Source organism: Lissotriton vulgaris, chromosome 5 (assembly GCF_964263255.1).
Source record: "Lissotriton vulgaris chromosome 5, aLisVul1.2, whole genome shotgun sequence".
Taxonomy (NCBI): domain Eukaryota; kingdom Metazoa; phylum Chordata; class Amphibia; order Caudata; family Salamandridae; genus Lissotriton; species Lissotriton vulgaris.
In genome coordinates, this window is record NC_141693.1 from 229,177,651 (window position 1) to 229,193,706 (window position 16,056).

Below are 16,056 nucleotides of genomic sequence, written 5' to 3' on the forward strand. Positions count from 1 at the left end.
ATCGTACGAGCATCGTGTCGGCTGCACATTGCTGAAAGGATGCCCCTATACTGTGAAATGTTTTTTTTCTCGACACATTAATGGAATGGTCCACACCAACACTTTTACTAACCTAACAGTTGTGGGGGACATCGGCTCTGAGCTTCATCACACTGATGAGTCCAACACTGGAAGGAGCAGGTCTGTGGTTGTTGAGCGTTTCTGAGAGCGGTCCGTTTTTGTTTGACAAAAGGACAAAGAGGTGCGGCTATAGTTATAGTATCGATGTGTCTATTTTGATTTCTAGCTGAGAACGGGATCTTTTCTCAGTGCTGCGACTGAAGTAAAACCTCTAAATATCGGGACATTTTGGACGTCCCCTTCCCCCAGGTTTGGTGGGCTCTCCCTCCGAAGGCAGATCTCCTGAGCTGCCCGTGACTCTCGCTGGGCTCAGCACTTCCCCCTACCCGGACACACCACAGCACTTTGATGCAGGCAGCTACCACACCTTCCCTGGGCAGGTTGGGACTGGTGCAGGGATAAATATTATGTCGGCCTAGGAACAGCTGCAGGCGGGAATAGACGTCAGGTCAGTGTCGCGGGACGGAGCAGTGTCGCATAGAAGTTTATTTCACGCATAGTTGCCGAGCAGTGGTAGGGTATAAATCAATGGATTTCCATCTTTTAATGACACTCGACATATTTACAGTTACATTTCACGGGTATTTGCAAATCTGAGACACAGAAAAATTAAGAGATTTACGAAGAATCACACATTGTTGAAAACTGGTGCTGAGATTACAACCCAGATCCCCAAACTCCTACATTGCCAGTTTAGCCAAGCTGTTCCTCGTGTCATCCCTCAATGAAGTTTATGGAGGACCCCTAATTCTAACCAGTCGCTGTGGTACTAACCTTTGAGTCTGTCCCCCCTCACTAGCTGGGGTGGGCCAAGGGGGAGGGGGGGGGGGTGTCTGTGCATAGGATCCAATGTGAATGGCGAACACTGCAATGGAAGGTTAAACTAATTCTGCAACCATTCCGTGGTGCTAAATAAACACCTAGTCCCAGAGGGGGTATGTGTATCGGTTGGAAATATATGCACGTATGTAAGACAACCGCACACTTCGTTTCACTCTGGAACACAGCCCTAGATTTGATTTACATTTGAGGCCAACAGCTCTCGGCCTCCTCGAGTTTGGAAGAGGTTTTCATTCCACGTATTCAGGTTCTTGTAATCTGAGCTAATGCAAACAGTAATAGATGCTGCTGGCAAAGTACTCTGGGTCACTCAGCAGTCACTGCTCTGGCTGCTTCTCGCAGCCGTTTCAACTGAAAAGAAAACGCGGCAATAAAGAAAATAACCAAAAAAACTGTGCGGAGCCAGGAGTGCCATTTCAAAATAATTTATTTAACATGTTCAACGTGAGATGTTATTTAGTCTCATAACTTTCAACATAAATAATTTCGCAGTTTCATAATTTAAATACATAAATATAACAGGTTACTTGGCATTTGTTTTTCAAACGCAATAACAAAATACTTCTTAAATAAATAACATAGTGTTTCCGTCGAAGAACATATTAAATGTTCATGTACTTCATAAAAAACGAGAACTTCGTGAGGAAAAGCAGAACACGTTTTCTTCATTGCTTCTCAAACCGGTAGTGTTTCACGACAAATAGAGCAATAACTTTAAATATTAAATACACATTAATAGTTTGACCATCAGTCATATCATACAACGTATCATTTTGATCAATCAAGTAATCAGAGCAAATTCACATACTTTCTTCTCAAGAGCATCTGTGACATGCGGCCGGACCGTCAGTTTCATGTCACTTCACTGAAGAGTCACTTCAAGTTCAGAGTCCTTCTGGCCTTGTTAAGGCATACGTAAGAAACCCCACCACGGGATTAAGTCCTGAAGAGCAGAGCTGGCAGGTACCCGCACGGCATCACGGCTGGCACGAGTTACCAGGTGCCCACGGCTGTCAGAGAGCCCTCAGGGCAGTGCAGCCCCTGGCACAAGTTCATCTAGTCTGACTCTCCGACCTCAGAAGGTGAGGAGCATCGGCCCGAGGGGGTGGCAGGTCAGGTTGAGGGGCTGCGATGCTTGTTCCTGCAGGGTCTGGTGCAGGGTGGGTACTTCATGCAGGACTGATGGTGATGCCAGCAGGACCGGTGCATGCTCATGCATGGATACTGCCCCCTGCAGGAGTCCCTTCGTGGCTTCAGCGGGTCCCTCGCGGAGCTGGTCCTGCAGGTTCGATGCTGGTCCCTGCAGGGCTGAAGCGAGTCCCTCGTCGCCCTCCTCCAGGCACACCTGCACAAACACCACCAGGCACAGCACGTAGAGCCAGCGGAGGGCCGGGTTGCGCTCCTCGGGGGGCATGTAGCGGTTCCGCTTCTGGGACGGGTAGAGCACTTTGCGGGGCCGCTTGGTGTGGGCCCGCCGCGGGGGCTTGACCGGGGAGGCCGTCGGCAGCGCTTCGACGTCAAAGGTGAAAATCTCGGGCAGGCTGCTCCGGGCGGGGATGTGGGGCGCCCGGGGCAGGGGGGGCGTCGGTTCCCGGGAGAGCTGCCCGGGTGCAGACAGGGTCAGCGCTGCGGGCCTCTTATGCATGGTGCGCTCTGCAGATTGTAGGCACATGCTCTCTTGATCCAGCGCTTGCTTTGTGTCTCGAGCGTTGACTGCTCTCAGCCAATCAGAGCTGAGAGTTTGGATCTTTGAGAGGAGCTGTGAATGCCTGCGAAGCTCCGCGCGCCGTATTATATAGAGAGTGTGTCTGACATGTCAAGACTCCGCCCCCAATGCGCACGCCCACCGTGACGTCTCATCGGACCTCCTCCTCTGTGTATTTCCAGGCTGAGGAAACTCTCGGGCAGCGAGCCCGTGCTGTGTTTTAGGGTCATGGTCATTCACAATGGGTTGATTGAGCGCCAGGGGGAGCATTAAAATGAGGCATCAAGGGCTCCGGGGTTAGAAGGGAAGTGCAGAAAGTGAATACAATTATTTATTTTTTTATCCCCGAAGGTGTTCTTCCACAGTCCATATTTGCATTTTTAGAAGAGGGCGACAAAAGGCAGTGGGTGAGCGTGCTAAAACCCTATTAAATTTAATTCTTTAGTTTTCTGTCACAGTCATTGTTTGTGTGGAGTTTAATATAGCGTTAACTCATGTAAAGAGCGCTTAAATTAGCACCAGTTACGTACGGATGAATTCATTTTTGTGAGGCTCGGGGTGAATACGTGATTTACCCAGAATGTTGAGCGTCCCTGCCGAGAGTCGTTCCCCAGCTCCGATGTCGACGCCCTAGCCGTGTAGCCACATCGCGCAATAACTACACTCCACGCTGTTACTTGAAGCGTAAAAGGCCATTTATTAGGACAAGGTTGCAATCATTTAGACTTATTAACAGTACATCAATGCATGAAATATACATTTCCATAATCATTTAGACTTATTAACAGTATCTCAATGCATGAAATATACATTTCCATCCCATACCCACGCATTCTCCTTTCTGCCTTTCCAAAACCATCTCACCTGTTTGACTCTTCACCCATTCACTCGATAACCTCCTTCCTTTCCCCATTCTCACCTTCACTTGCCCTCCAAGCATCCTCTGTTGACTTTGCCTTTATTGCTCATTGCCTCCCATGCCCCACTATCAGTCACCTGTGTACCGTTTTCCCCCCACCCGAGGGGTGGATCTGCCCGTATGTGACTCCCCACCCCTCCAAAGTACCGTACCGCCTCTGCTCTGCAACCTGCCCTAAACTGGCGCCCCAACCCTTGAAACACCCCCGGTCCTTTCCCAAAACCTGCAGGGTGGGCGGGTGGACAAAATTAACAAACACCCTCCCGGTGGTGCTCAGGTGTCAGGAAGAGGCCGGATCTTCCTCTCCTGACACCTTATATGCCCTCCCCCATCCCACCCCTTCCTTTAACCCCTGTAGTCCCGCCCTCCACCTTGTCCTTCCGTATTGCGCGAAAACCCCGGGGGAAGACTGGTCTGCGACCTTCGCTTCCCCCGGGGGCCGCATTCTCTCCTCTGTTGCTGTTCCCTTTAAGCGTAAATGAAGTAGATGGTACCCAGTGCCTCTGCCGCTCTGGATAGCTGTAAAATAATTCAGCCAAATAAACATACCGCAGCTGTTAACCACAGACCACAAGTGCAGCAAGACAACTGCGAACCAACGTGCCACTTGGACACGAACAAATTATAAACTAAGAATTGTGTTTTGGTGATAAACGAGAGAGCGTGCAGCGCAGTGTGTAACCAGGAAACCTGAACTCCAATCTTATCTTTTTTTAGTTTTAAAAACCGAGTATTCCTATGCAAATACCATGATTTACAATGCCTAATTTTCATTTAGTGTCAAATTTGAGAGGACTTTACAGTACTGCGATTCAGGAGGTGTTGTGCATGCAAAAAACATCACTCTTGTATGGTTTACTGGACGATAATATAGATCCGTATTTAAAAAAACACTACAAAGTATATATAAATATAAAGTGCATATGCCAAATCGACGTGTCTCATGGTTCACTAATGGCATCGTCGCCAAAGATTGTGGGGTTTGAACGTTTGCTTAGAAACGTACTTTTGGCAAATGTCACTTAATGCAGTGACGTCATGTATTAAATCGAAACGCATTTATTGCACAATTTACAGATCAGCCACAGGCCTTCTGTGATCCACGGAGGACCAGCCACGTTGTACCTCCTTGCTGTGACCACTCTCTTTCTTCACACACGTGATGGGTGCTTCCATATTTAAACCTTTCACATACGCAGTTCCATAAGCGTCTTCCATCTAGGTTCGGAGGTGGTCTTACACACCCACCACAGTCAGTTACAGCTTTAATTGTAATCATCCCACATAACAACAATCTATCTACAGCCTCATTTGTGTATGCTCGTCTTATTCAACGTTTTCACATGTGCCATCCTGAGGAAAATGGTTGTTCTGGAGCGGGGCTTTTCTGTAATACATGACACCAGTAGCTGCAAAGCCCCTATCACCAAGGTAATTTTACGAGTAATAAGTCTCCCCAAATGTCACAAGATTTGTCACTCTAATATCAGATCTACATTTATTCTAGAAATGTAAACCATCTTATGAGTTCAGAAAATACTCACATTTCAAGTCAAATACATGCTTTTCAATTTTGGTTACATATATTATTTCAACCAAGCAAACGCAAAATGTATTAGTTTGGCTGCACACAGGAGAGCTACTTGCATGTAACTGGAGAACTACCAGCTCTTGTGACTGTACCTTCCCCAACCCAACTAGACTTTGAAAGCACCATGCTTTACAGTACTTTGGTGTGTCCTTGGAATACGTGTAAAACACATGCCTTAGCAGACTAGTAGAGCTTATGCTATGTCAGCCACTTGCTTGCAATTTTACAGAAATCATAAACTGAGCCACTTTGGAAATACTTTGCAGATGTCAAACTTATACACAACAGTGCACGTGTGTGGAACTGCCCACCAGCGCTCATTAATTGTGATGCAAAAGGTCAGTGGGGAGTTTATGGTCATTCAGTCCTTGGACCCAGATACAGCCACCAAGATGTGTCGACACTTTGTTATTAAAAGTAAAGCAGTCTTGGTGGTAAGAGTTGGTATTGTCTAATGAAAAGCATACCTCCTCTGCTAAGAACTGCCAGCACTCTCCCATTGAACACATATGTAGGGTGACCAGGCGTCCCGGATTCGCCCGGACAGTCCCGGGGTTCCACTAGGTGTCCCGGCAGAATTCAGCAATTTTGGATTGTGTCCCTGTTTTTAGAGGGGGTCAACTGAAAACAGTGATTTCCAAGCACCATTACTCCCTCTGGTGTAGAATTCACTGGTTCAGGATGGTGTAGGAAGAGTTCCCACTCTCTGACCATTAATTCATAGCCCTCTCTACTGAGACTGCCATTGAGAAATGTACATGAAGAGGCAAGATGGCGGCGGCGCTCTAGACCACTGCGAGAAGCTCCGCTAGTACCCTGTGGCAATGATTTGAGAGGTGCCGGTTACGAAGCTCGGTGGAAAACATCAGACGACGTAGCCAAACTTAATAAGGGCTCAGCAGAATGAATAATAAAGCCTGATACAAGCCTGTTACAAAGTAGTGCAATAATGTAACAACGTAACACCCAAAACTTACTCTCGGATTGTTTCCAACGGCTCTGAACCTGATGGAGGGGCTCCATGCTGATGATTCGGTGGATTCGGTGGATACAGCGGCGGTCTTGGTACTGCGATCTCGTCTGTGCTTTCTGTCCTCGCGAATTGCCTTCGCTGTGCTGAGACTTGCTGGACGCACCCGACTTGCTAGGGACGCCGCTGATCGCCGCAGTGTGGGCGGCTCGCTGGCTGGCCCCGTTGCCGGGATTGACTCTGCCTGCTGTCCCGGGGCTGATTTTGCCTATCAAGCGAGCACAAACGGAATGGCCCCAAAGAACGCTGCTGCTACGGCTGCCGCTGCTGCTTCTAAAACCCGAGCGGCGAAGCAGGCTCTCCGTGATCGAGAGCTGGCGCTGAAACGAGCTGGACCGCTAAGCTCTGAGGAGACCCCCGGCTCTGACATCGCTCAAGCTCCAGCTCCGGGGAAGCAATCTAAATCCTCGAAGCAACTGCCATCCACACCCGGACCGGGCCCCTCGGTGGTTGAACTCCTTAGGAAGACGCCCGCTTCTCTCCCCCCTCACCTGTCAACGATTACAGCGCCGACTACGGTGGTTCGATCCATGATGGCGGGTCCCTCCCCCCCCCAGACTGGAGGGTGTAGGTAAGACGGGGAGAGTGCTGCCAGGAGGTAGTGCTCTCGTGCCTGACCGAGAGGGGGGAATGTCAGGGAAGCCTGACGCTGTGTCTGCAAATGGAGATTCGATCATCTCAGTAATAAACATGACTAATCCCCTGCAGATTACTGAGAAACAGCTGCCTGTGACCCGTGAAGGTACTGATTTACAGGAATCACCTTGTGCTCTCTCTGCTCCTATCTCTACCCCTGTGGCTATTGTTTCTATTTCTATACCTGTTCAGAGCTCGGTTTTGGAAGACCTCAATTTATTACCACCTCCAATACACACTCTGACAATGATTAATGAGCCTGAGCCAGAACTTGAAACTGAATCTAACGTTGAAACCATAACTCAATCTATGGTGCAAAACACAGAAAGTACAGAACCTAGGGGGAAGATATCTAAGGCACGCAAGGACTGTACTACTTCTGACTCGCTGGATACAGATAGAGATCCGTCTGATTTTTATTCAATATCTGAGGGACTTGATGATCTCAGATGGTCACATGAACCAGACTTGGAATCAGAGGTCGATACTGGCTCTGGCTCTGATACTAGTGCAACGGAGAGTGACCATGACCCAGCCCGGGATGAATCTAGGGGAGGTAGGAGAACTGTACGGAGGAAGAAAAGGACCCACCATGGTGCATCAGGACTATTGTGGGATTATTCTCCAGCATCTGCACCAGCCCCTAAATCTCAGGAGCATGCCTCCATATCTCAGCCGGAGTCATCCGTCTCTTTAGATCAACAAAGTGCTACACTGACTACTGTAATGGATACAGTTCTCCAAGCGATTGCCTCCCATCGGGAACAGACCTCAAGGGATGGTCGAAGGGCACAACTAGCGTTACATAAGGTACAGGGCGTAGTCCGAAAACTTTCAAAATCTGTTGCAGCTTCTAATGTAAGGATGACGGAGATGGAAGACCGCATAGTAAGCAACGAAGCAGAAGCCACAGTTACTCAGGAACGAGTGGAATCCCACGAGGAGGAACTAAAGGATGTTAGATGGAAGTTGGAGGACATGGAAAATCGTCTTCGACGCAATAATCTTCGCGTCCTTGGAATTCCTGAAAAAAGCGAGGGCGAGGATATACGTACTTTCATTATCCAGTTATTTAAAGATACACTTCCGGAGCTTGCCTCTTGGAATTGGGACAGAGAAGTGCAATGAGTCCATAGAGTTCCATCTACCTTGAAGGCCTCTTCACCGCAGGGGAGATATCCCCGTGCAGTGTTGGTATATTTCGGAAACTTTCTTCTCCGCCAGGCCATTGCTGACAAAGCAAAGCCCGAAGCTCGGCGCACCAGAAACTCTATCTCTTACTTTGTTAGGCCTGACTTTTGCCACACTACTGTGGAGTGAAGATGGCGCCTTCGCCAGTTGATCAAACCCTTTCTGGACAAAAAGGCTCAGGTGTATCTTAACAACCCTGCTAAGCTGAAGGTTATTTATAATGGCCAGGTTACATTTTTCACCTCAGAGATAAAAGCTAAAGAATTCTTAGATAGTCTGACCTGAGTTTTGACACTTTTTTGTAACAGTAGAGTAACTGAATGTGTAGAGTAGTCTGAGACTGAGCAGCGATAGAGATTTAACAGGGAAGTAGTTAGTTATCTGGCATATGTCAGTTATATATGCAGATATAATTTTGTGAATTATGTCATTAGGATTATAGACGTTAAAATAATCATCTCACTTTCTTATTCAACTTTTTTGGTCTGTATTTCACTCTATTTTTCTGAGTCACTATTTTTGCACTTTCTCATTTCTATCGGTTTTGAACACACAAGTTTAACATTAGTGGTGCTGGTCAGGGAACGTCTCACCATCACCACAGACTATTTTAGAGTCTAAATGCCTCGGTGGTTGGTGTTTGTGGTGGGTAGGGGGAGGGGAAAAATTATAAAAATGAGCAACTTCAATCAAATAAGACAACGTCAAGCATTTTTTTTTGTGTATGGGATCAAATGATAGTAAAAAGGAAAAATCAGATTATGAACTAGCGGCTTAATATATGTGCTTACATGTTTTACTGTGTTGTAATGAGTAGGTCTGGGATCTACCATCCTAAATGGGGAGAGTAAAACTTTGCAGCTGGAATATGGCATGTCTTAACAATAGAAATAAAAGGGCGCAACTATATCAACTACTGCGACAAGATCCTGTTGATATTCTATGCTTACAGGAGACCCATATTACAGAATCTGATAAAGAACTATTAAAGATCCCAGGTTACAATGTGATCGTAGCCACTTCTCAAACATCTAAAACAAGGGGGGTTGCTATTTTAGCAAAACATGCGCTTGGTGATCCTAGACGTAAATTGGCCGACAAACATGGCAGATGGGCTATAGCTCAATTAGAATCAGGTCCCACTATATGTTCAATATACGGATCAAATTTAGATGATCCCTTATTGTTTAGCGATCTAGACATAGAATTAGCCTCCTGGCCTGGTCCTCTCATTCTATGTGGAGATTTTAACATTTCCTTAGGGACCTTTGTAGATAACCGATTACCTCAGAAATACAACGGACGTAAGCCTAAGGTATTTAGGGCTATACGCCAATTGATGGATAGCCACAATTTGCTAGATGTTTGGGACTTGAGGAAAAAGCACAATTCTGGTTTTACTTTTTTTTCATATCTGCATAACAAATATGTTCGAATTGATTACATTATGACTTCTTTGGCGGACTTGGATTTATTGGATATAATCAAGTCTCCAAAAACTATTTCTGATCATAACGCTACCCTTATTTTTGATTTACCCAGTTTTATTAGACCTAAGCCACAATGGACCTTTGACAAAAAGCTACTTGTCAACTTGGAATATATAACCCATATAACATCTTGGGCCCAGGGGTTCTTTGACTGCAATCAATATAGCGCACCCAGATTGATTGTCTGGGACTGTTTCAAAGCAGCATTAAGGGGTGAAACTATATCATTTGTTGCCAAAAGTAAAAAGATAGAGGATAACAACAACCTTGAGCTCAAGCGGGAATTATCTAATCTTGAGGCTTATCATGCCACCCAGATCCACCAAGGAGATTTAGCTATTGACACTCTTCATAAAATATTAGTCTTGAAGACTGAAATCAATAGATCTTTAATCCGGAAAGCCACAGAAACTTATCAAGCAAACAAAAGCAGTTTATATGAATCCGGAGAAAATGTAGGTAGGCAGTTAGCCCTCCGTACATGCCAAAAACAATCCTATAATAATATAAAGCTGATTGAGTATGAGGGACAGCAATACACCTCCTCACAGGATATAGCAGAGGCTTTCCGGAAGTACTATCAAAAGTTATATCAAAGTGAAGATTTATATTCCGGTAGAGATTTAAAAACCTTCCTTAACAACTGGATGTCAGAGATAGACCCCAATTTATTGATTGAGGAATCAGTCAAAGAAGAACTTGAAAGGGAAATCTCAATTACGGAGCTGGAGCTTGCATTGGCTGAGCTCGCAAACGGTAAAGCCGCAGGTCCTGATAAAATCCCCTTGGACCTATACAAGGTACTGGGTAAACAAATACTTCCTTATTTATTGGATCTGTTTCTAGGGATCCAATATCATGCAATACCGCCTGAGTCCTGGAAACATACCAATATAGCGATTTTTTCTAAAAAAGGTAAACCGCCCCAGCTTCCATCTTCATATAGGCCCATATCTCTTATAAACTCCGACTCAAAACTATACGCCAAGGTCTTAGCTAATCGGCTCAGTCGGGTTGTCGAGCGTCTTGTCTCCCCTTGGCAGCATGGCTTTATTCCGGGAAAGGGTACCACAGATCATACCCGTAGAGCCATTACCCTCTTTGACATCATGGGTGCCACGGGGGGCAAGATGTCGATGATCCTTCTCGACGCCGAGAAGGCATTCGACCGTGTCTCTTGGCAATTTTTGTGGAACATCTTGGAACTTAATAATTTTGGGTATAAGTTCATCAAAGCCATAAAGGCCTTGTATGTAGGTCCAAAGGCAAAACTTTCCATCTGTGGTTCTGAGTCGGAGTTTATTGAGATACAAAGAGGCACAAGGCAGGGTTGTCCCTGCTCCCCGATATTATTTGCCATTTATATCAATCCCCTAATTTTAAAATTACTTTCTTCACCCGTTATTCAACCTGTCACGGTGGGCTTGTTCTCGACGAAAATTTTGGCCTATGCCGATGACGTGGCCGTTTTAACAAAAAATCCAACTGAGGCAATCAATGAAATTGAACTAATCACTCACACTTTTGGCACTTACTCAGGCTATTCCCTTAACAGGGATAAAACAATGGTCCTGTGTACAAATAATACGACATTTGAGAGCCCCTATAAACAGGCCCGGACTGACCGTTGAGGGCACCGGGCAATCCCCCGGTGGGCCGCATGGTTGGGGGCCGGTTTTGGGTCCCTGGGGCCGTTTTTGTTACAGGGCCGTTATGCTGCAAAAACGGCCCTGTAACAAAAACGGCCGAAAACCGGCCCTGTCACAGAGCGCGGTCGCACCTCTCCCCCCTCCCCTCTCCTCTCGGAGGGGGGGAGGGGGCCGGCCGAGCACTTTGCCAGGGCCGGTTCTGGTTCCCAGTCTGGCCCTGCCTATAAAGTGAAACAGGCAACATACTTAGGTGTATGTATATCCACTGATGTGAACGAAATCAACCATCTTAACTACACTCCCTTGATTAACAAAATAAAAGAAGATCTTAGGAGAGTGGATAACTTACATCTGTCTATAATTGGAAGGGCCAACTATTCAAAAATTAATATCTTTCCAAGAATACTCTACTTGTTTCGAACAATTCCGCTATTGGCTGGAGGTAGCTTTATTAAGATTCTTGACTCCTCCATGTCTAAGTTCATCTGGAGTTTTGGGAAGGTTAGAAGAGCCTTACCACTCCTAACTTTACCTCTAGATAGGGTGGGGTTAGCTATCCCTAGCCTAACTTTATTATATCCAAATCCAAAATAACTAAATTAACCTATCCCCAACTTAAAATGTACTTGCATGTTTCACTATACTAATTCAACACTAATCCTCTGTGGGTCCTGGAGTAGCGTGCTACCCGCCGAAAAAGTGCTTCGACACCTCCTCAGGGGTAGTAAGCGCTATATAAATGCAATTACAATACAATTACAATATTCACTGGTGGAACTCCATGTTCAGTGCTAACATTTAGTGTCCATAGAAATCCCTTGGAAAGGAAAGGTACATAAATATTAACAAAAATAACTCCCTCGTGAGGGGTTCACCATAAAAGAATAAACTTAAATTGTGCAGCTAATCAATTCTCAAAAAACACAGTTGATGGACAGAATGCAGAACAATGTCTTACATTCACCCCAGTACAAAGATCTGGGCCTAAATCCATCGTTTTTTTGCACTCCACGCCACCCTAGGTCAGACACTGGCTATATGCAAATCAGTCTTGACCCTGAGCCTCATGGGAACAGTCCAGCCCGAACTACCAAGACATGTCTTTCCTAGACCGGAATCAAGCATCCAAGGACCGGTTTCTGGCTATCAGCCCTCTTCATCCTGGATAGCTTGACTCCAGTGATGTGGAGAGCCTAGGACTCACGTCTGAGCATACCCAGCCCACTCGGGGTGAAAATTGCAAAAAACACAGTTGATGGGCAGAATGCAGAACAACGTCTTACATTCACCCCAGAACAAAGATCTGGGCCTAAATCCATAGTTTTTTTGCACTCCACACCACCCTAGGTCAGACACTGGCTGTATGCAAATCAGCCTTGACCCTGTGCCTCATGGGAACAGTCCAGCCCGAACTACCAAGCCATGTCTTTCCTAGACCAGAATCAAGCATCCAAGGACCGGTTTCTGGCTACCAGCCTTCTTCAGCCTGGATAGCTCGACTCCAGTGATGTGGAGAGCCTGGGACTCACGTCTGAGCATACCCAGCCCACTCGGGGTGAAAATTGCAAAAAACACAGTTGATGGGCAGAATGCAGAACAACGTCTTACATTCACCCCAGAACAAAGATCTGGGCCTAAATCCATAGTTTTTTTGCACTCCACACCACCCTAGGTCAGACACTGGCTGTATGCAAATCAGCCTTGACCCTGTGCCTCATGGGAACAGTCCAGCCCGAACTACCAAGCCATGTCTTTCCTAGACCGGAATCAAGCATCCAAGGACCGGTTTCTGGCTACCAGCCTTCTTCAGCCTGGATAGCTCAACTCCAGTGATGTGGAGAGCCTGGGACTCACGTCTGAGCATACCCAGCCCACTCGGGGTGAAAATTGCAAAAAACACAGTTGATGGATAGAATGCAGAACAATGTCTTACATTCACCCCAGTACAAAGATCTGGGCCTAAATCCATCGTTTTTTTGCACTCCACACCCCCCTAGGTCAGACACTGGCTATATGCAAATCATCCTTGACCCTGTGCCTCCTGGGAACAGTCCAGCCTGAACTACCAAGCCATGTCTTTCCTAGACCGGAATAAAGCATCCAAGGCCCGGTTTCTGGCTATCAGCCTTCTTCAGCCTTGATAGCTTTATTAAGATTCTTGACTCCTCCATGTCTAAGTTCATCTGGAGTTTTGGGAAGGTTAGAAGAGCCTTACCACTCCTAATTTTACCTCTAGATAGGGTGGGGTTAGCTATCCCTAGCCTAACTTTATATCTATGGGCAACACTCATTCAACACATGGGTCCTCTGTTAAATTGTAAAATATCCACTCCAACTACTAGAGCATTTTATATCCCTTCCATTTATGAGCTGAGTCTGGGGGCCAAATGCTAAGGGCTATTTTTAAGGCAGGTTGAACCATCGTACTTTAAAAAAATTAAGTTAAAGGTAGTTACTGATGCGTGGAAGGTTTGGAAATCTGTATCTAAGCAACTAGATATTCCAAAATTTACAAAATACACCCCCTTGTGGAGTAGTTTGATCCTACCGGCCTGCCTTAATGATAGTACCTCTCAGAGGTGGGAAAATTTAGGCATTAAGACAGTGGCAGACTTTTTTTGACAAGAAAATACTACCACCTTTGATTGGCTTCAGCAGAAATATACTATTCCTGCTACCGATTTTCTTAAATACTTACAGGTGCTTACGAGTATTCGCAATTGTGTTCCCAGAATAGAATTAAATAATATTCATCTTTTCTCATTCATTGGAAAACGATCTACTAATATAGGTAGCCTATATCGGTTATTGATTGAAAATACTAAGGATGATTTAGAGCGGGTTGAACAAGCTTGGGCTCTAAGGCTGGGAAATCTAAATATAGATATTGATTTCTCTTTGGCCGTTTAATCAAAACTGTTCATTGCCTCCAAATTAAAAAGCCCAATACTATAGAGTTATATACAATCTTTACTATACACCGGCAAAATAGTTTTCCTGGGGATTACGGGCTGATGACAACTGCCCAAGATGTAGACAACCTCAAGCGAATTTAATTCATATGTTCGCCGAATTCCCCAAACTAGACCTATTAAAAGTAATAATAATGAGATTTTGGGCCCAGGTTTTTGGACGGAATATACGAGATTCAGTAACCCTCTATGTGATGGGCCATGATGATTCTCTCGGTCATAGTATTGAGGAGCAAAGGTCCATGTTTTTAGCTACTGCCATTTTCCGTATTATTCTTGCTGCCCGTTGGAAGGACCTAGAGCCACCTACATTTCAGATGTGGCTTAGTCGATTTCTGGCCACTTTTAAACAGGAGATCTCAATTTATGGCACTAGAGGTAAAAAAGCTAGACTTCTTGGAACCCAGAAATATACGATATAGGATATATTTAATTCTGTTTTCTCTCTCTTGCTATGCTATTATATTCTTTCATTGGGTGATATAGTTATTAATATGCTTGTTTATTCTTTTTGATGTCGTAATATGTTTGAAGTGCTTTTTATACATTTGATGAATATGTATTGCTGTATCCTTTGACTGAATGTTGCTCAATAAAAAAATAATTAAAGAAAAGAGAAATGTACATGAAAATGTTAAGTTGCTTATGTAGCACTTCATTTTTTTTTTTTTTTTTTTTTTTTTTAAATATATTTTTATTGCAGGAATCAGTAGATCATTACAGTAACGACCAGCATTGTATCATAAGCAATATTAACAGAATAAAGCCCTCTGGCCCCCCACCGTAAAGTCCGTACACAGCCAACCGGCCCACAACCCTGGGGTCGGGCGGCGAAATGCAATGGGGGTCAGAAGGATGCTGGAGCTGGTCCGGATAATGCACTGTCCGTCATCTGCTTTTCCAAACAAGCCTAAAACCCCCAAAATAAACCCCCCCCCCATAAATGTCTACTAACTAAGAGAAACCCCCCCCCCCCACCACCAGCGCCAGGGAGCTATCAACATAGGATCTGCTATTGGACCCACGGGGAAGGCAATAGGACTGTCAGTACTAACGTTCACCGGGACTCGGGGTGAGTCGCTTCTTCACTTTCAGAGTCGCTGGGGGCACAATAATCCCTGAGGGCCTGCACCAACATTTCCCACTCCAACGCGGCCTCCTGCGCCTTCTCATTACCCTGCCTCCAAGCCAGTTGATATCTCAGCGCGCTCTCTCCCGCCGCCCACTTCAAAAGCTCACTGTGCCATCTGCTGCCTGCCGGACCAGCTCGTGCCTTCCAGTTCCTGGTCACCTCTCGTTTGGCAAGGAGGAGCCCTAGGTCGATAAATTTACTAGAAATTTTATTCCTGGGGGTATGGGGGAACCAGTGTAGGAGCCCCACCGCCGCATCCAATGATAAGAGTCTCCCTGTCACCTCCTCCAGGGTCGTCGCTACCTCCTGCCAGTAGGACGTCAGTCCTGGGCAGGCCCATAACATGTGTAGGAGGTCCGCCTCCTGAGCCGGGCATCTAGGGCATTCCGCCGAAGCCGTGGCAAAATAACGCCTGATTTTCACCGGGGTCAGGTACGCTCTATGGAGAACATAATAGTGGACCAGTTGGAAACGGGCGTTACGTGTGCCCTTCCAGGCTCTTCTCACCAACTGGGACCAGGTCGTCTCCGGGATCTCCCTACCAATGTCCTCCTCCCAGCGGGTCCTCAAAGTGGTGAGAGGAGCCAATCCCTCGGTAATCAACCTGCCGTAGAGGCAAGTGACCGCCTTCACCGTGCCCGCCGACATCATTACGTACTGGCACACCTGAGATAAGTGGGGTTCTTCCTGCCCGTTCCTCCAGTGTGCCTGGATCGCTCGCACAATGGCCGAGTGCAGCAGAAAGTCACCCCGGGAGATCCCGAAGCGGTCAATGAGATCC

At 46.1% G+C, this 16,056-nt stretch overlaps 1 protein-coding gene across 1 annotated transcript; it reads right to left on the bottom strand.

The window, feature by feature from the left end:
* Positions 1 to 1,369: 1,369 nt before the first annotated feature.
* On the bottom strand, positions 1,370 to 2,708 carry LOC147710552 (torsin-4A-like). Its single transcript, XM_086920024.1, has one exon. The coding sequence runs from the start codon at positions 2,630 to 2,632 to the stop codon at positions 2,036 to 2,038; it is 597 nt and encodes a 198-aa protein (XP_086776150.1). The 5' UTR covers positions 2,633 to 2,708; the 3' UTR covers positions 1,370 to 2,035.
* Positions 2,709 to 16,056: the final 13,348 nt, after the last annotated feature.